We start from the raw sequence: 20,858 nt of genomic DNA, 5'->3' as shown, positions 1-20,858 counted from the left end.
GGATAGAACCCGTAGATGTATTTGTTCAACATAGACTATCGAGCCAGTCAAAGCTCTGATATGTGATTGTATAGTCCAACTCTTAACAACATCCCACTAAAACTAATTAAAGGGCCATCAATAGAGTAAAGGCCCATCAATAGAGACCAGAGAAAAAACAAAAAATAAGAAATTCTTTGGTAATGAAGTAAAGATGATCAAATTCATACAGCTAGAATATAAAAATAAAGAAATGTATGGAAAGTAAGATAGAAAAAAGGCACAAATTAAAAGGAGAATTCCAGGCCGAGGAAATTCATGCACAAAGCCCTATTCATCCAATGCGTATAAATATGATGACCATTGCTATGGACAGGTCTGAAATGTACACAAGGATTGGGTGTGGAGGGTGCTCATCATGAGTGGGGTTTAAACACAATGCAGTAACCTCATTTGCTTAGATGGTTTCAAGAATCTCTCTCTCTCTCTCTCTCTCTCTCTCTCTCTCTCTCTCTCTCTCTCTCTCTCTCTCTCTCTCTCTCTCTCTCTCTCTCTCTCTCTCTCTCTCTCTCTCTCTCTCTCTCTCTCTCTCTCTCTCTCTCTCTCTCTCTCTCTCTCTCTCTCTCTCTCTCTCTCTCTCTCTCTCTCTCTCTCTATATATATATATATATATATATATATATACATATAGTTTTTTTGATCACATAGGAAACACAACCTGAATGCATTCGTGTGACACAATTTGCAAAATAGGACACTATGGTCCCCAATACCAACAAAAAGAAGAATTAAAAAATCTTAAAAATGAGAAAACCCTGCTGTATGGGTGAAAACTTCAAGAATAAAATTAGGGTGTAAACTCCCTCCACCATCAAAACATTGAGTGCTGCAGATTTAAAAATTTGCATTTCTGAACCCTTTGGGGGGAAAAAGGGATCCATTCAGAAGTTACGTGGACACTCGTGTTTGCAGTGCTCGCGGCCATACCCAAATCCTGCTTGGAGACACTATGAGAGATGGGCTTTGCAGTGAACTGATCCACAATGCACTGCAGACCCCACTTGCTGGACACATGAGTGATCCATACAAAAAAAAAAAAAAAAGCCAGTGAGAGTTACTGCTACGTAATTGTGACAATTTGGTAACTGCCATTTTCTTGGTTATGAACTTTAGCTTCAGTAGTTGTTCTTGGCTTGGGTGGCCAGTCTGGATCTACTAACAGCTCCTGTGCTAAGTGCATGTATTTGGCTTTAGGCATCTTCTTTTTACAACAGCACAAAAAGGACAAGATACTCCCTCCCCAGCGATCAACCGTCTCCTATGAAAAGAAATACAGTTTCAGAAAACCTCCAGTTGTAATTATTTCTTTTTTTTTTCTCGTCGGTTATATTCTGTGAGCCATAAGGTGAAGGCACTTTGATCTACACAAAAACTGTACAAGTTCAAATAAGACAGATCATACTTTCTATGAATTATAATAAGTGCTAGATGACTGAAGGCTACAACTTATAATAAACCACCATTGTGACACTGCTTAGTTTTGTTAATCAGATAACGTCTTACATGGGTCACCTTTTTCCTGTATCAGCTTTCTTGCAAGCGCTAATATTATCAGTACAGTTACCCACACACCAATGAGATCTTGCCTTAAGCCACACCATGCAAGTAAACACATCCAGCAATCTATCTCAGCAGCGGTTGATGCACAGATGTAGCAAGGAGATAAACACACACAGAGATAAAAAGCCACATAACACTGCTTAGCAGCTAATGGAAGAGATAACCTGGCAGCAGGGTTCTAACTGCTCCATGCATATGAACAGTGAAGTTCCAACCTGTGGGGGGTGGGTGACCATGAGCTGGGACTCTCCCTGCTTGTCCCGGTTGAACACAAGCTTCCAAAGTATCATATCAAGGACGACATTCTGTGAAAAATTGTGGGTAGGTGGGGAAGAATTAAAAGGACCAGTTCATTCGAAACATGCAGATTATGTTAAATCTTAAAAACAGGTCAATAACGGTCATAAGAACACAATCACAGTGCTCCTTGTCTGCTAGACATAAGTTTACTTGTGATTTCAAATGTGCTACAGTACATATCACATATGCAGCATTGTAGATCAGTGACATATTGAAGTTCTCTCCAAATGGAATGGTGAGTCAATGCTACTATCATTCCAGAAATGTACATTTTATAATCCATCCTTAAAATAGAAATCCATTTGCTGTCCACTTAATTTAGGAAAAGACACTTCAATAATGTCACTTTAGTCATTTCAGATTTGCAAATATTTACTAATAATTATTCATTCACTTAAAGTTACTTGATTTGGAATAAAGTAAAATGTGTCAATTTCCTTTAAAAGTCTTATTAATATGCATAATTTACGTCGTAAACGGTTTGAATTTTTGTTAAATTATGTATTGATTAGGGATCACATCCGTGTTCCTGAGAGTAAATGTGTAACACTGTGCATGTTTTATCGTCCTTGGGGTTTTGGAGTGGCCTGGACTCTGCCGGTCTGGCTGTTGCTGTCCCTCATTTATTTATTGTGTTGTAACTTCCGTACTTGTCCTTTATGTTGTGGACTATTACTCACTGTATTGTTAAATGTGTAGAGTCTGCGAATCCCTGACATTCATTCTGTGTTCCGTTTTTGTTCTGTACCCATTCTGTTACTAGTTAAAAACACCCTCTTGCAGTCTGGTCTGGCTACAGCTAATGAAGGATGACAAACAGCACCATCAATATTAAAGCCATAACCAGCATCAGATTATGTCAGGTTTGGCACACAGTTATAGGCAACATGCAGAGTAGGGTCCCTGTTGTAGTCGTCAGTCCCAGCCTGATCAGGTAGACAGTGCCGAGACTTAGTACCACATACTAAATTACAATTAATTTTTTATAAAACATTTTACAATTGGTGTACTGGTTAGCATTACTGCCTCACAGCACTGAGGTCTAGGGTTCGCTTGCCACTAAGGTCCTAACTGTGTGGAGTTTGTATATTCTCCCTGTGTTTGTGTAGGTTTCCTCCAGGTACTCCGGTTTCCTCCCTCACTCCAAGAATATACTGGTAGGTTTATTGGCTGCCAACAAAAATTAACCCTAGTGTGTATGTGTGTGCATGTGGTAGGGAATATAGAGTGTAAGCTCCACTGAGGCAGGGACTGATGTGAATGGCCAAATATTCTCTGTAAAATGCTGCGGAATGCGTGCGCGCTATATAAATAACTGGTAATAAATTAAATAAATTAGAATATCAACTGCTCAGGTGTGTTGGGAAAAGCCCCATTGCTATTAAACAAAAGGGTGGTCCACAGTTTTTTGTAGCCCTGTGGTGAACAAGTTGGCTATCCCACTATAACCATGGTATCCAAAGATCATGTTTTCTGTGTTACAGTGTGAGCAGCTCACTGTTATGCCTGAGCACACAGTAAAACAAAGTAGAACTTAGTCATTATAAACTATCACATAAGTAATAATTTTTCAGTAAGTCATTGGATTTAGGTGTAAAATTTGTATTGAACCATATCAACCAATCGCCAATTTGCTTTAATCTAAGATTTATAACAAAAACAAGTGTTTCACTTTTTTCTAAGCATTAGTCCAAATATTGTTCTTAAATGCGATGTTAGTCAACGAGTCCTAATTATCATGCTTAAAATGTTAATTTGCAAACAAAAATATAATATAATTGTCGATTGTTTACTGTGGTTCAATTAAACATTTACACCTAATTACAATGTTGGAAAACAGTAATGTATTGTGAAGATTACTTGATAGACTCATTCTAGATGGTGCCATACCCCAAAAAACTTCAAATTAGGGACAAAAACTATATGATGAGTAATAATCTGATCAGTAGAAAGGGATGGTCTCCGAATGGGTGTGATACCTTCAACGATTTCACCAAGAGGGACAAAATAAAATATTTTAGGAGTTATAAACAGCATGGCAAAACAGGATTAGCCTTAAAATTGTTACACTTAGAAACTTTGTAGGTGTATTTTTTATTTTTTAAATCTCCATGCCAGTATTTTCACATGCTTATTATGAATTCAAAGCAGCAGGGAATGGTTGCAAAGAGGTCACTCTTGGAAACATAACTGGGCTACAGTGCATGAAGGCAACGGGTATCATTCAGCAAACACAATCTGTCTTGTTTTGCAAAAGGCAGCATGCTTCACAGCAGCAGAAGCAACACTCCGTATATGTATGCTCTGGAGGCATTAGGCAATCTGTACTGTAACTAATCTTTATCCAATTCTTAAAGGGCTCTCTATGCTTTTATAGGTAAGAATTGTGTATGAAAATAAATGCATTAATATTCATTCAAGATTTCTGGCTATAGCTCTCAACCACAATGAATGCTAGAAAATGAAAACTTTATGCAACAATCTCTTTACAGTTCTCAAAATGACATTACAGACTCTACTTAAAGATTCCCATAGACTACACAGCCATATGTGGGATAAACCAGCCTACCAAATCACTAGGACATCAGAGGTTTGTGTTCCAGTGATGTCACTCGTTCCTTGTGAAATGATAGGTAGCATCCTCATGAATACGGTTTTATCTCCCAATTGACTAAACAGTCACTGTGTATAGGTGACACATCTACTTTTAAATGTTTTCTGTCTGGTTCAAGATAGTGACAGACTTACAGTACAAGTATATTTCAAGGTCTTACCTCTACAAACACTGAAGCAAGTGAATTGCCAAAGATAATTAAGAGCATTGTAAGGCGCCAATGAAACGGGATGCAGACCAACTACAAGCAAAATAAAAAGGAACATATTGCATGAGTGAAAGAAAACTACATGAACCATTTATTAACCAACTACAACTAACACCTTTCAATAAGCACAGTAATGTGCAAATGCAGGAATGTACAAACACATGTATATTAACACATCTCACCTCAAAGAAGTTCTCAATGGACTCAATTGGATACAGCATGAAGAATAACATTAAGGCATACAGAGCCAATACAGAGATTACAAAGAGATCTAAAGAAGATAAAGAAAGTGCTCTTGGTGAAAAAAGATGTTGCATTTTTAAAATTAGTATATTATTAACTATATATGTGCATAAAGCCATTTACATTGCATTTAAAAAAATATAACAAACATAATCCAGAAATGGCTCAAAGTTATTATAGTTTTTGATTCTATATTTATTTTTCCTCTAAGTGACTTTTTCGTTATTTTATCAGTCATCTAAAGACAACAGAAAACAAATCTTAAAATATATGCACACACATATACACACACACTAATATAATAAGAGCATTGTGTCTGTCTGTCTGTCTGTTCCAAGTTGGATTAAAAACTACTGAACTTTCTTTCATGAAAACTGCATCATTTTGTAGTGGAAACTCCTAGTAATAATCTGCACGTTGTTTCACCTCGACCCATAAGGTTAAAGCTGAGCAATAACAACATTTATTTACATCATCAATACAAAAGATAGGTGTGACGCGGCTGGTAAGGGGTAGAGTAAGAGGAGCTTTGGGCCTGCGCTCACTTGAATAGGATAGGCTACATAGCAGTCTGTGCACAGGGCACACAGTGACATTAATGTGAGTGGGTGATGATGTTGCTGCCACCAGTCTGTATAGTGCTGCTGGTCACTTGGGCCACTCCTGCCACAGGACTCCTAAATAAAGCAATACAAATAGATCACCTCAAATAAAACAAAATGTTGGCAGAAGTGATTTTGTGGGCAAAGCTGAGGGCAACAGCAATTATATATTCATATAATAGTGAAAGTAGCATTTTTTTATTAATAAGCAAATCAAACAATATTCATGGATAAATAATTTTGTAAAATCATATCCATAATAATTTATTAGGTATGACCATAATTTAACAACACTCTGCTTTAAGTTGCCAAATTTAATGTGCCGCACCAAGAAAACTAAAGTACTTTTTTTCTCCAGCTACGCCATAAATATATCTTGGAGAAGGCATATTTTGAAAATGGCAAAGTTAGATGATACACTCAAATTATAGACCACGATCTGACAGTAATGATTGACAGAAGAACACATACAATTTTTGTAGCTGGGTTGGCGAAATGGTTTTCCTTTTGAGAACACAACTGCCACAATGAGGTACTGGAAGCTGGACACAAAAAACAGAGTGGTGTTTTCATAGTTTTTGATGTTGTGCTCATCATGGTCACTGGAGTTGTCATGATGACCATCAGAGGAGACATTGCAGGCACTAAAATATAAAATTGGAGAGAAGACAATATACTAACCAGTATTGCAATACGCACACACTTTTTAATTTTTTATATTACTTGCACATTGTCATAAACCACAAATAGACTCACTCGCTGCTAGGTGTCCAGACCTCGTACCAGGGCTCCTGTTTTACAAACAGGAAAGCAATAGTCTGGAACATCAAGCAAATGAGGATTTGGGAGAGGACAGAGAATAAAAGGGGCCCCGAGATGAGACCAGTTGGAGGTCTTTGTGCCACCAACTCTTTCCAGGCAGGATTCAAACTCACTAGAAAGAAAAAGAAAAGATTGATATTATTTTGTTCTTTTGTAAAATTACTTAATTTTAATTATCTTAAAAGTGACAAAGTATTATTAGGGTTTATTTACAAGAAACCACAATGCTATGTAGTTACATACAGTGGTGGAAACAGAGCATACTTAAACCCCATAATAACAGGATATACAAGACAAAATAAAGTAGACAGGAAAGCAAAGGATGGCGCTGCATATGAGAGCTTACAATTTACTGAGGAAAGGGCAGTACTGAAACAAAGTGATTGTGAACAAGGCGAGTGAATTTTTTCAGGTTGGATTATTTTAGTATGAAGGGGTATGCGGGAGTGAGACATTTGAATGGGATGTGGAGGATACAGGTAACGTGTAGGGATTTGCAGAAAGGTGTAGTAGATGTGAAGTGATGAGAGAAAGATTAGTCTTATTGCAGCATCTAGGATTGATCGTGGTGGGGACAGACAGGTGAGGGTCCAGTGGTGGATGTTGAAGATGACAAGAGAAAGAAAACAAAAGCCCACTTTCTAGCTATATTTAGATGATGGAGGTGACAGCTCTGAGAGGAACACTGGATGTGAAAAAAGAAAAAGTAAACCATAGGGCGGAGTCAAGAGTGTTTGTTTGGGAGACAGATTGTGGTGCAGTTGACACTCAAAAGGGAATACACTGACTCTGGCACAAGGGACGATAGGTTTCTTGGACATGTGGAGCTTTAGGTAGCATTGAGATATCTATGTGAAAATAACATAGTTTAGAAGGGGAGAGTAGAAGCAGATTTGGTGCCTTCAGTGGAGAGGTGCCACTGGAGGCAATCAACGGTGTCAAAAGCAGAGGTGTGGTCCAAGAGTATACAGCAATGAGCAGTTTGTAGGTGACTTTTGTGAGGTCAGTCTCAGTGAGGCCATAGTTTGATTGCAGATAATTAAAATAGGGAGTGAAGAGACAGAGTTAGTATTGTGGAATAGGGCAGTGTTTGGAGAGAGGATGGGTCAACATATGGATTTATTTAGGAATAGTGAAATGAGCTTATGAAGATAGGAATCAGCCAGGAATCCATTGTAAAAGGTGAGCTACAGTCAGTCATCCAGTGAGAAGCAAAGTTGAGAAAATATGGTCGAGGGGTGAGGATGTGGATGAGAGGTAAAAAAAAAAAAAAGAATGTTAAAAGGATGTGAAAACGCCCACTTTACATTATTTTAGTAGAAAAAAAAGATTGCTAAATATGCCCCCAAATGTCTGTGGAATGTAAACGGTTACCCATTAATAATGGTAACTTCCATTTCAGAACTGGTTTATGCAGGTTTTTAAAAACAAATTTTATTTACTTTTGCCTTACAACACTGCCCTTTAAATTGTGAAGCAAACCTGCTTCACTTCTGTGATATTTTTACATTTCCTAGCGCTGATTTCTCTTTGCCACCTGTACTTTGCTTCTTTACCCAACTTCACCACCTCACCCTTTTTCTATCACAGCCCATGTCTGTGCCTCCTACTTCAAAGAATAAATACTCACTATCAACAGGATATCTACTCATGCCAAACCTCATATGAACCACCCAACTTATCATGCACTCAATTCACCTTCAGTTTTTTATTATTTCTTTAGAAAAGGGCTTTTGGATGAGAATTCATAAGAATCACCTCCATGCCCTAAAATGCACATCAGCTCCGCGTTCTGATCGCATTTCCCATACCTCTGATGGGAAATGCGGTCAGCCCAGATTTAACAAATCTCAACTGTTAAATCTTTGTTACCCGTAGTTCTGCATTACCCTTCCTTACATCCGACATGCAGACCAGAGCCAGCAGACAGTGTCTAATAGGATGCAGGCATCATACAAAGAAAATAAGTGTTTAGAATCTCATATGTAAAATTAATTGGTCTGTCTGTCTGTCCGGTTATACATTCGGACACAAATTGGGATGAAACAAACGTGAGGTGGTCCAGTTTGATCCTGGACAGATTTTAAGGGGGGTTAGGGCACTGGTCGGACCTCCCGTTGGTGTACGCTGGGCAGAACTTTGACCGGGAGTCTGTTCTGGACCTTCCACTGGATGAATTTTGCTGAAAACTTCAGGAAGGGTGGCAAGTGGCCTGGGATGCCTAATGGAGTGGTTGGGGTCCCGGTCAGACCTCATGGCAGAGTGCGCCGAGCAGAACTTTGACCCAGGGAGCCTGTTCTGGGCCTTCCACTGGATGTTCTATTTTCATTTTTTATATAAATTTCATTGGTCTGTTTGTCTGTCTGGTTATGCATTCGGACCCCCCCCCCCTCCCCCCCTTACCCTGGAGGGCAATCACTGCAGGCTAGCTGGCATGGTGCTGGAGGGCAATCACTACAGCTAGCTGGCATGGTGCTGGAGGGCAAATACTGCAGGCTAGCTGGCATGGTGCTGGGGGGCAATTACTTCAGGGTGGCTGGCACAGTGCTGGAGGGTAATCACTGGAGGAGAAGCATCTCCTCACCCTGCACAGTAATCTGTATTTCATTCACTAAAGCCTCACACCAGGAAGTAGCACTGGAGGCCTCTAGCCTTTATGACCCCAGACATTTTCTTTATATTAAACACAGGATGATGGTAATGTAGAATTGGGCATATCCATTGTACCAGTCCCACATCTTCACCATAATTATTAGAAGAAAGGAGCTTTTTAGGGTGCTGTCCAATATATGGTTACAAGGGGATGCAGTGTATTTACCGGAATGCAGGACGTCAGAACACCGACGCTGGAAGCCTGCCTCTGTACTAAAGATAGGCGTCTAAATACCGACGCCTATCTTTAGCCAGATGCCGAAATCCCGACGCCCGGCATCCCGAACGAATCCCCCCCCCCCCCGGGAGGGTTAGGTTTACGGTGTGAGATGGGGGGGTTAGGGTTAGGCACCACTGGGGGGAGGTTAGGCACCCCCCCGGGAGGGTTAGGTTTAGGGTGTGGGAAGGGGGGGTTAGGCATCACTGGGGGAAGGTTAGGCACCACTAAGGGAGGGTTGAGGGTGGGAGATCCTGACGGGATCCTGACGGTTCGGGCTTTCAGCGTCAGCATTTAGTCCGCCGGCAATACATCCGGCAGCATTACATACAGATTCCAGTTAAAAGTTATATCTGATTGGTTGATCCCATAACAAGTAGTGTGACATGTATTTCAGGGGCATGTGGGGGTCTGATGCTGTTGGAGGTATCAGATGGGCATTCTAGGGGTATGTGGGGATGTGTGTTGACATATGGGAAGGTCTGAAGGGCATAAATTATGACCCAGAAATGGCCAGGTAGGACCCCATTTTTTTTTAAAGTGTTGGGTCCCTGGGACTCTTATATTTTGTCAGGCAGTGTGATCACTGGTTGGGAGCACATGACCTCCAGCCAGCAGAAGGTAGACATCAGCGGGTGTCCTGGCCAGTCAGAGCCCTGACCAGATCATGCAGCCCCACTGTGTAGGTCTGCCGATGCTGTGCCCTTTTCACTTGCCGTGGCTCACAGGAGGAGAGCTCGGAGAGCCGGGAAGGAGCTCCTTGACAGGAGAATAGAGGACCTATTTCCATTCCCTATATGCTCTTCAATAAGCCAGCTCACTATGTAAATTACAGGAAGATTTGGCACATTTCACAAAGACGATCTGCCAGTGTGTACGGAGTAAAAGATTAATTGGCCAATGTCCGCACAAGAGATATATCTTTAGATGGCAGTGACGGTTGGTCAGTGTGTATGAACAACCATCATCTGCAGATATATGTTTCAGGTGTGTACCCACCTTTAGGCTATAAACAAGGATGTGCTATTAACCATTGAATGGGCCAGCAGCCCAGCTATACCCACTGCATACAATGAACAGGGATAGTAGTAGACATGCTGGGCACATGTGGAATAAATTCTGCCAATGTGTTCTCTTATAAAAAAAAAAGTAAAGCAAAAATTCAAATCTGTGCCTGGTTTATAAAGAGCATAAACCCGCAATTCTATTTTTTTTTTTTTTAGCCACACACATTCATAATTAACTGTATGGAATGCCTTCTCTCACAAAGCTAGAACCTAATTACTAAGGATATTGATCTGCTGTGTGCGCACACAATGCAATGCTAACTGGGTACTGTTTATGAGGTGTGCTAAAGAAAAACAGAAAACTTTCTTAAGCGGTTACTGACAGAACATTATATGACATAATATTTCTTCAGTAGTCTAAGCAAGTGGTTCCCAAACTGTGTGCCGTGGCACCGTGGGGTGCCCCAGGGCACTTGCAGGGGTGCATCGGGTTGGTGATCCAGTACCAAATAAAATAATTTTTAGTCAGTGTGATAGGCAAAACCAGTGCTCATGGCTGCCAATAAAACAATATGTGGACAAAAAGAAAAGCAGCCCTGTCAATCACCACATAAGTGAACCTAAGGGTGACATATAAGCACAATTTACTTCATTACATTTTTGCTGAATTTCTCAATAAGAAACTTTTGCCCCAGGGGTGCCGTGGAAAAATGCCGATACTCTAGGGCGCCGTGACGATAACGTTTGGGAACCACTGGTCTAAGCTGTTGTTGATGCAACAAAAAGAGGAAAAGAGAACATGCTCTATTTCCATGTTCACTCATCCACTTCTACTCTGTCTTTCTAAAGGGATCAATTTCCCTAGACAACTATTCATCTCCCCTCCATTTACCTATTATAAATGTTTGATGCATGAGCATTGTTACATTGTCTTTAAAGCCACAATTTCTCCACATCAGTGTGTAGAGAGCCTGACAGTCACATGCAACTCTGTCCTAACTTATAGATAGCGCCAGCTATATCCTTGCTGCTGGCGCAGAGAAAATAGCATGAGAAGCGTGCCTGCGAGCGGATACGCGCACTTCATACGCGACCGCGCCTTCATAGGAATGCATAGTGCGATCGCAGTGCGCTGCGCCATAGTGTAGCGTACGCAGGCACAGGGAATCGCATGGTGCGATCAGCCACAATGTAACTGGGTGCATCTGTAAGTAGGGTACACACCTGGCCGGCCGAGCAACCAATTTGGTAAGCATACACACTTACCAATTAGCCGCTCAATATGTCTGTACAGACATCAGAAGTGCCCAGTTATTATGTCACTGTCGGACTGACAACCCGTAATGCTGGCTGCAGGAATCGCCGACAATGACATCATAACTGGGCACTTCTGATGTCTGGACAGACATATTGAGCGGCTAATTGGTAAGTGTGTATGCTTACCAAATTGGTTGCTCGGCCGGCCAGGTGTGTACCCTACTTACTATAAGTTAGGACAGAGTTGAATGCGACTGTCAGGCTCCCTACAGACTGATGTGGAGAAATTGTAGCTTTAAAGACAATGTAACACTGCTCATACATCATTGCATTGTGACTCGGCAAAAAAAAAGGAACCCGGCTTTAGCAGTCTATCACAGGACCTGGTGCGCCGAGAGGGGCTGTTTGGCACAACTGCAGCAAAGTAGAATGAGGACACATCTGTACATAAAATATGTATAAAAACCTATTGAACTAAAAAAATATATCTTTATGGATTAAGGAAAAGGGTGTAAATTTTAACAAAAATATAGTTTTAAAAGTGTGGATAAATAGAAATTCTCACTTGTGAAAACCACTACCAATATGATCGCCAGATCTATGAAAAGGAACTGGAAGTCTCCCAAATTGCTGAGAATCTAGAGAAAGAACAGGGAAAACATTAATCCTCATACACAGTTTGCTATAAATTATAGGCTATTTTACTTTTGAAGATTTACTTATAAGGCTTGTAGTACAGACAAAGCTAATACATTGAAGTAAAACTGGTCACTGCATAAAAATGCTTCAGTGGGAATGACACGTGATCGTGGTAAAGCAGCTCAGTGCCAAAGGATGTGTCAGTATAAGAATGGTCATAAAGTATACGTCTGTATAAAATGTAACTGAACTAAAGGAAATACTCACAGAATACAGCAGAGTAACAGTAAAGTACTGGATAATACTGTACAGAGCCATGAACTTAAACACACAGAAGGATGTGATCAATGCTGCACGCCCTTCCCTACAACAAGAGAAGATGCATCACATCAAGGATAATTCTGCACGGCTCTAGACATGAGAAACATACTATTTGTTTTATACAGAATACACACTGCTGTACAAGTACGCACAATTAACCATGTAAGTGCAAAATATGCCATGTAATCATTTCCTGATTTTAAGTTAAATGTTTAATAATATTAGGAGATTCATGGGCTAATTACAGAGTATTTAATGACCGAAGGAAGACATCTTTGATGGTCTTTTTAATAGTTGTATATAAAAACACTAAATCAACAGTTTTTTAAATTAAAATGATGTCTGCTCAGAAAAAGACAAAAGATTCAGCCAAAAAAAAAATCTAGGTCTAATAATGAAACAAATTTACATTATAGCAGGTGTTATCTAAAAAGGTTATAACTGTTGATTAGTTTTAGGTCTGTACAAACAATTTCACCGCTATTTCTTTTACAGTCAAGCAGCTATCTATTGGTAATGTATCTGCAACAGTATTTCCACGGATTGTGGTTACTGGGTTGTCTTACTGTTGCTGGTAAAGGCAGGCAGACATTTGCAGCTACCCACAGGTAGCAGTTCCAAAGGGAATGTAGTGAATTGGCCGGTGCACAGGATGCCGGCTGTCGAAATCCCAGCCCCAGGTTCACGACCCACGGCTAAAAACACCGGCAACGGAATACAGACATCGGTTGAGATGCCGACGCCAGAATCCCGACAGCTGACATCCCAACCATTAGTATAGTGGGCCAGGTAAACCTTGTGGAGGGTTAGGCTGTGGTGGTGGGTGGGGGGTGTGAAAGTTAGGCTGCGGACAGGGGGGGGTTAGGCACTAAGGGCGAGGGTTAGGTTTAGGCACTAACAGGGTGCGTGGAGGGTTAGGGGGTGAAGGGGGAGGGTTAGTATACTTACGGAGCCCCTGTCGGGATTCTGAGCTTCAGGTTGCCGCTGTCAGTGTTTTGACGGCCGACATCCTGACTGCTATATAGGACCGTGGTTCAGGAGAGGGAGAGAGAATCACAATTACTATCTCCTGAACCACGGTCCTATATATAGCGGCACTACTACTTGTTAGTGTAAAGCAAGCCTTACCGTCTCTACGGAACATCCAGCTGGAATGCCAAAACGAGCTATATATTAAGAGCTACAAGAACATGTACTCTCTGCCCTGAAGGATGGAGACTCAGGGGTGATAGGCCGCCAACTCCATCCAGATCATCCTTCACATCAAAGAGGACTTACTAAATCCTTACAAACTGCCTGGACAACAGCCGGCTAAACTACTCACGCCTATCATCCTCGTGGTTTGTGATACCACCCAGGTCTGTACGCTGCAAGTGCAGTATCGGTTTATGTTTCAAATCAAACCCCTTATATTACAGGGGCAATGTTTGGATTTAAATCCAGGAACTGTTAAATATTATTGATGATAGACGATCTGTCTTTTATTGACTAAACTATATATACAAACTTATTTTGACGCAAAATACTGGAGTTCTCAACAAGAGACATCTGGAAAACATGCACTAGTCTGAAAATAATTTTTTCCTTTGAACTAATTTTTTACAGGATCACATCTTAAACATTCTTATTTTTATGCTAATTTTTTTATATCTTTTTCCATATGTTTTGACCGTTTAGTGGCCTCAGGGCAGTGTTGTTATTTTTTATTCTATTCATTACTGCATCTTATGCATTAAATTCTAATAAATAATATGAGATATGGTAAGAACTTACCCTTGTTATCTCTATTTCTACGAAGTCCATAGGGTTCCACAGGATACCTTGGGGTATAGGTGTGACGTCAGTCGCAGGGCACCAAAGAGTTAAGCTTTCAGCCTCCCAGGATGCACTAGGTCCCCCTCCTATACCCCGCCCCCGGGCCAAGGCACCTCAGTTAGTTACCAAGACATAGGCAGGAGGAGGAGAAGGAAGAGAGAGAACAAAGATCTGGACACATACAAGAATCACATTCTCACCAGAGGGAGACGGAAAACCGGTGACCAGAGCAAAGCCCATCTGCAGCACAGGTGCGACAGGGCGGGAGTCCTGTGGAACCCTATGGACTTCGTAGAAATAGAGATAACAAGGGTAAGTTCTTACCATATCTCATATTTTCTACTTCAGGGTCCATAGGGTATCCACAGGATACCTTGGGGATGTCCCAAAGCAGTATCCTTTAAGGGTGGGGACGCTCCTGTGCAGAAAGGAGAATCCGCCGCCCGAAGGAAGCATCCTGAGAGGCGAAGGTGTCAAACCTGTAATACCTCACGAAGGTATGGACAGAAGACCACGTAGCAGCCTTGCAGATCTGAACTGCCGAGGCACCACGTCGAGCTGCCCACGAAGGACCCACAGACCTAGTGGAATTAGCCTTCAGAGAAGGAGGGACCGGTAGGCCTTCATGAAGATAAGCTTCAGAAATAGCCATACGGATCCAGGCTGCCAAAGTTTGCTTTGAAGCAGGCCAACCCTTTTTACGGAAGCCATAGAGGACAAACAAAGCGTCCAACTTCCTAAACGAAGAAGTGCGGTCAACATAAGTCCTTAAGGCCCGCACAACATCCAAAGAGGCCTCACCCACGGAAAGACCCGGTGAGTTAAAGGCCGGAACAACTATTTCCTCGTTAACATGAAACTGGGAAACAACTTTGGGAAGAAACTCGGGCCGAGTGCGGAGCACTGCCCTGTTCCCATGAAAAACCAAGAAAGGGGGTCTACAAGAAAGAGCCCCTAACTCAGAAACACGTCTGGCCGAAGCAATGGCCAGAAGGAAAACAGTCTTAGCTGTTAGCCATTTAATATCCACTGAGCCCAGTGGTTCAAACGGCGGCCCCTGGAGAGCCCTCAGGACCACAGACAAATCCCAAGGCGCCACAGGTGGAACAAAGGGCGGCTGAATACGGAGATACGGAGAACACCTTGCATAAAGGTGCGCACATCCGGGATTGTAGCAATCCTACGGTGAAACCAGACAGATAGGGCCGAAACCTGTACCTTCAAAGAAGCAAGGCGAAGCCCATGATCTAGTCCCGCTTGCAGGAAGGCGAGAATCCGAGACAGACGAAACTCCCGCGGTGCATAACCTCTCGGTCGACACCAGTGGAAGAACGTATGCCACACGCGATGGTATATCCTCGCGGAAGACGGTTTCCGAGCTCGTAACATGGTACGCACCACAGAGCTGGAAAACCCCCGGGACCTCAGCATGGCCGTCTCAACAGCCACGCCGTCAAAGACAGCCGAGTAAGGTCCGGGTGAAGACAAGGACCCTGAGACAGAAGGTCCGGTCGTAGCGGCAACCGCAGAGGACTGTCCACGGACAGACCCTGAAGGTCTGAGAACCAGTGCCGTCTGGGCCACGCGGGAGCTATCAACAGGAGCGTCCCTCCTTCCTGTTTGAATTTCCGGATTACGCGTGGAAGAAGGGAGACCGGAGGGAACAGGTATGCGAACCGGAACGTCCACCGGACGGACAGAGCATCCACCAGAGACGCCCCTTCGTCTCTTGTGCGAGACCTGTACACCGGCAACTTGTTGTTGTGCCGGGACGCCATGAGGTCGATTTCTGGAAGACCCCATCTGTCCACCAGTAGTTGAAAAACGTCCGGGTGCAGGGACCATTCCCCTGGATGAACGTCCTGGCGACTTAGAAAGTCCGCCTCCCAATTTAGCACTCCCGGGATGAAGACCGCTGATATGGCCGGAAGATTGCGCTCCGCCCAAACCAGGATCCGAGAGACCTCTACGAGAGCCGCCCGACTGCGAGTTCCTCCTTGCCTGTTTATGTAGGCCACGGTGGTAGCGTTGTCCGACTGGACCTGCACCGGGTGACCCTGGAGAAACCGCTGTGCCTGCAGGAGAGCATTGAAGACCGCACGGAGTTCCAAGATATTTATTGGAAGCTCCGCTTCTGTCGGCGTCCACCTGCCCTGGAACAAGTGTGGACCCGAAACTGCTCCCCAGCCCCGAAGACTGGCGTCCGTTGTCAACAGGACCCAATTTGGAACCCAGAACGGACGTCCCTTGTTGAGGTGGGTCGTCTTTAACCACCACGCAAGGGACAGGCGAACCTCCGGGGTGAGCACAATCGTCTGGAACTTCAGAGACTGAGGCAGCCCGTTCCACTTGGACAGGTGCTGCAGAGGTCTGGAGTGAAACTGGGCGTATTCCACCATGTCGAACACCGACACCATGGAGCCCAGTAACCTCATCGCCGAGTGTAAGGACACCCGGCGGCTGTGCAGACAACTGCGCACCCTTGACTGTAAAGCAGAGATCTTGTCCTCCGTCACGAAGATCCTTTGCTGTCCCGAGTCCAATAAGGCTCCAAGATGCAGAATCCTCCGAGACGGGATTAGAGTGGACTTCTGCCAGTTGATTAGCCAGCCGTGCCGTTGCAGCAGTGCAATGGTCAGGTCCAAGTGGTGTAACAGGAGCTCTGGAGATCCTGCCACCAATAACAGGTCGTCCAAGTACGGCAACATGCGGACTCCCTGCAGCCGCAGAGAAGCCGCCATGACCGCCATCACCTTGGTGAAAACACGTGGTGCTGTCGCCAGGCCAAAAGGTAACGCCCGAAACTGGAAGTGGTTGCTGCGGATTGCAAACCGAAGGAACTCTTGATGGCGCAAAAGAATAGGGACATGCAGGTAAGCGTCCTGTATGTCCAATGACACCATGTAGTCCCCAGGTTCCAGCGCCAGAATGATGGACCGTAGGGTCTCCATCCGAAACTTCGGGACCCGCAAAGACTTGTTGAGTGCTTTGAGGTTGAGAATTGGACGATATGACCCATTGGGTTTCTGTACCAAAAATAGATTTGAATAGAAACCCTGGCCCCTCTGGGAGAATGGAACAGACACTATAACTCCAGCCTGGAGCATAGTGTGCAATACCTTCCGCAGCTCCGTAGCCTTGTTCCGATCTGATGGTAGACCCGTGGTGAAGAATCGAGCCGGGGGTCTGTGCCGGAAGGAGAGGGCGTACCCGTGGGAGACCACCTCCAGAACCCAAGTGTCTGTCGTAGTGAACGACCAACACCGGGAGAACTGCAGCAGGCGGCCTCCCACCCTGGGATCCCCCAAGGGGAGACCCGGACCGTCAGGCCGCAGGCTTGTCATCTGGCTTGGGGGCCGGACGTCTGGTACTCCATGCCTGTTTCCGGGGCTTGACCGATTTCTTAGGGCCAGCCTGTCGAGGAAACGACTGTGGTTTGGGCCTGCCCTGGGCCCTAGATGACCGAAAGGACGATGGTCCAGAACCAGAAGGAGCAGCGGCCGACGGAAGACAAGCAGATTTGGCTGCCGCCAGCGTGGCCACAATCTTATCCAGATCCGGACCGAAGAGAACTTCTCCGGTAAACGGCAACGCTTCCAGACCTTTCTTGGAATCTGCGTCCGCCTTCCAGGATCGCAGCCACAAGGTGCGACGAGCAGCTACCGCTGCTGAAGAAATTCTAGACACCAGAGTACTAATGTCTAGAGCCGCCTCGTTGATGTAGGTGGCCGAATCACGGAGATTGCCAATCAACTCCGCCTGTTCGGCCGGACAGTCGGATTCAAAAGAAGCCTCTAATGAATCCGCCCAGCGCTCCATCGCTCTGGCAACCCAGCAAATGGCCATAGCCGGCCGTGCTGCCCCCCCTGCAAGGGAATAAGCGGACTTCAGGCAGATTTCTACCTTGCGGTCCGTAGCATCCTTAAGGGAGGACATGGATGGCATCGGCAATGTGGCACTACGGACAAGACTGGTCACGTGAGAATCCACCTGTGGAGGGGATTCCCACTTAGCAAAATAATTATCCGCGAACGGATAAGCCACCGCCAGGCGTCTCTGCGGCTGGTATCTTTTGCCAGGTTGTTTCCACGCCTCCTCTAAATGGTCCACCAACTGACCCGAAAGAGGAAAGACTGTGGCATCGCCCTTCACATCTTTGAAAAAGGCATACTTAGATTTAGCCGCTGGGGGAACTTCGTCCTCAATCACCAAGGCTGTGCGGACCGCCCGAATAAGTCCAGGAATATATACTTTGGACTTAGCATCAGCGTCCTTAGTATGGAGAGGTTCCTGATCGTAAGGATCCAGAATCTCCCCATCATCAGACGTCCCTTCGTCATCCTCATAAGGAGCGGACAGAGACGCCACCGGCCTTTTATGAGGCCGCATCACAGACTCCCCTTGCAACACATCCGATAAGTGCTGTACAGAACTCGTCAGGGAGTTAACCCACACTGGCTCCTGAGAACCCGGGAGCGGGGAAATAGGGAGACTGTGGGGTACCACCAATTGTCGTGGGAACCCCTGCATGGGTGACGACACCACAGACTGCTGGGACAAACCCATCGGAGTAAACGCGGGCTGCGGAGCTAACTGGCCCACTAAAGCTGTTAACGCCTGAGCGAAACAAGCCCAGGGCGGCTCCTGTACCGGTGCTGTAACCGTAATACCCTCCCCCTCCGCTAACGGTACTTTGCACGTGGTACACTGTAGCCGGAGGGGAAAATCACTTTCAGACATGATGGCACCACGTATGTGACCTCTCTCACCAATTAAGTATTAAATAGGCGAGAGACCACCCTGCAGCACCACACCGCAAGGGCTTTAGCAGAAAGAACAGGGACAGTAATAAAGCTGACAGTTTAGAGAAGAAAAGTTACAGGCAGCGCTAGCACAGTCACATACAATGCAGAGAAATAACAATTCCTGCACTAACAGCGCTGATCACTCAACTACACAGACACAGGGCCTGGTAGGACACAGCGCTGCATACACAGACCTGAGCCACAGCGGAGGAGAGGTATGCGGGGGGACCCAGACCACGATGCTTCCTTCCAGACTTCCAGCAGCGTTCACCATGCGTTGCAGAGAAGATGGCCGCCGAGGAGCAGAGAGAAGCTGGCCTGGGGGAGGAGCGCTGACACAGGGCCAGTCAGCACAGTGCAGAGAGGGCTGTGTGCAGCGGGGGAGGCGCCGGCTGTGAGACAGGGAAGGCGCGCTCCCCTGGCATGCATTTAACCCCTGGGATGCCGCAGCGCTACCGCTCTGCTGCGGTCCGCTGTCCCAGGGGGTAGTGGAAAGCGCAGGTTCAGTACCTGGCTCCACGCTGCAGCCAGTCCCCAGGGAGCCCCCTGCCTGGGGACTTAGGACCATGTGACCAGCGGGGACCCACCGCGGGACCCCGCTGCTTACCTTTGTCCCCCTTGGATCCGGCCATGGTCCGGAACATCTGGGGTCACCGCTAGCTGTGACCCCAGATGCTCACCAGCATCCCCGGATCGGTACCGGCGTTCTGGTACCGGCGGGGGTGTAGGGAAGACAGCATGGACGTCAGGACTGACTGTCCATGCTGTACATCCAGATGTGCAGCCACAGCTGCACTGAAGAAAGCTTCAGGGGCTCTTCTAGCCCCCACTCCGACAGGTGCACCCGACGCCGGCCGGGCACCAAACTAAACTGAGGTGCCTTGGCCCGGGGGCGGGGTATAGGAGGGGGACCTAGTGCATCCTGGGAGGCTGAAAGCTTAACTCTTTGGTGCCCTGCGACTGACGTCACACCTATACCCCAAGGTATCCTGTGGATACCCTATGGACCCTGAAGTAGAAATAGTAATTAATGTATATTTTCATATTGGCTGTTTTTAATTTAGAATCCCTATTGATTTGTTTTAAATAAGTTGGGGCACATTAATTGAAATTAAATAGTCACAGAGCTTATTTGCGCTTCCACATTTTTCTGTATATTCTTTGTAACTAACACAAAAGTATGAAAAAAACAAACAGGCTTGCACTTTAGTAATAGCGTAATGACAGAGACTATACCTGATCAGGTTTGGCACACATGCAATGCTGGGTGTCCTAGAGGTGAATGGTGATGCCACTGATGCCTCTAACTCAGACAGTGATATCCCTCCATGTGCTCTCTTTAGTGCCTGTAAACATATGAAGTGTCAATGGCAAGAGAAAAGCTAGAGGAAGACGTACTTTATAAGAAAGTGATCTTGATGAGATGCTGATTTACATCAGTTATTCAAAAAAACTATTTAAATATTTAACATCTTGCATTGCAGTGATTATAATAGGATCACTGCAAACATGCACCATACAAAATTTCTGCCCACAGTAACACATTCTTACATGGTCCAACTAATATTTATAAAATGTTTTGCTTATTATTAAACTATTATAGGCTTATAGCTTAAAGATGACTGATTTCAGGCATTATTGTACTAGGAGTGCCTGGACATTTGGGCAGCCAGCCAGCTCAGAGAGGACTGCCGCCATGAGAGCCACGACTGTAATGACGGTACTGGCTTCAGCACAGCTTCCATCAGACATGACTG

The 20,858-nt window shown here is 44.8% G+C and overlaps 1 protein-coding gene across 3 annotated transcripts in view; it reads right to left on the bottom strand.

Annotated features, from left to right (window-relative positions):
* Positions 1-691: 691 nt before the first annotated feature.
* The window catches only part of ATP13A3 (ATPase 13A3), a 189,784-nt gene continuing 169,617 nt past the window's right edge, over positions 692-20,858 (bottom strand). For 2 of the 3 annotated variants that reach the window (XM_088444754.1, XM_088444753.1), the window contains exons 25-33: positions 20,338-20,447; positions 12,428-12,524; positions 12,087-12,159; positions 6,323-6,500; positions 6,038-6,210; positions 4,904-4,992; positions 4,674-4,754; positions 1,815-1,904; positions 692-1,297 (exon numbers count right to left, since the gene is read on the bottom strand). In XM_088444754.1, coding sequence (XP_088300880.1) covers positions 1,100-1,297; positions 1,815-1,904; positions 4,674-4,754; positions 4,904-4,992; positions 6,038-6,210; positions 6,323-6,500; positions 12,087-12,159; positions 12,428-12,524; positions 20,338-20,447 — 1,089 coding nt within the window. In that variant the 3' untranslated portion in view covers positions 692-1,099. The remainder of the gene's footprint in view (positions 1,298-1,814; positions 1,905-4,673; positions 4,755-4,903; positions 4,993-6,037; positions 6,211-6,322; positions 6,501-12,086; positions 12,160-12,427; positions 12,525-20,337; positions 20,448-20,858) is intronic. The other variant, XM_088444755.1, reaches the window with a different exon arrangement.

Source organism: Taudactylus pleione, unplaced genomic scaffold, assembly GCF_031769625.1.
Source record: "Taudactylus pleione unplaced genomic scaffold, aTauple2 ptg000372l, whole genome shotgun sequence".
Classification (NCBI taxonomy): Eukaryota; Metazoa; Chordata; class Amphibia; order Anura; family Myobatrachidae; genus Taudactylus; species Taudactylus pleione.
Note: the sequence above shows the minus strand (reverse complement) of the source record. Positions and strands in the feature narration are given on the sequence as shown.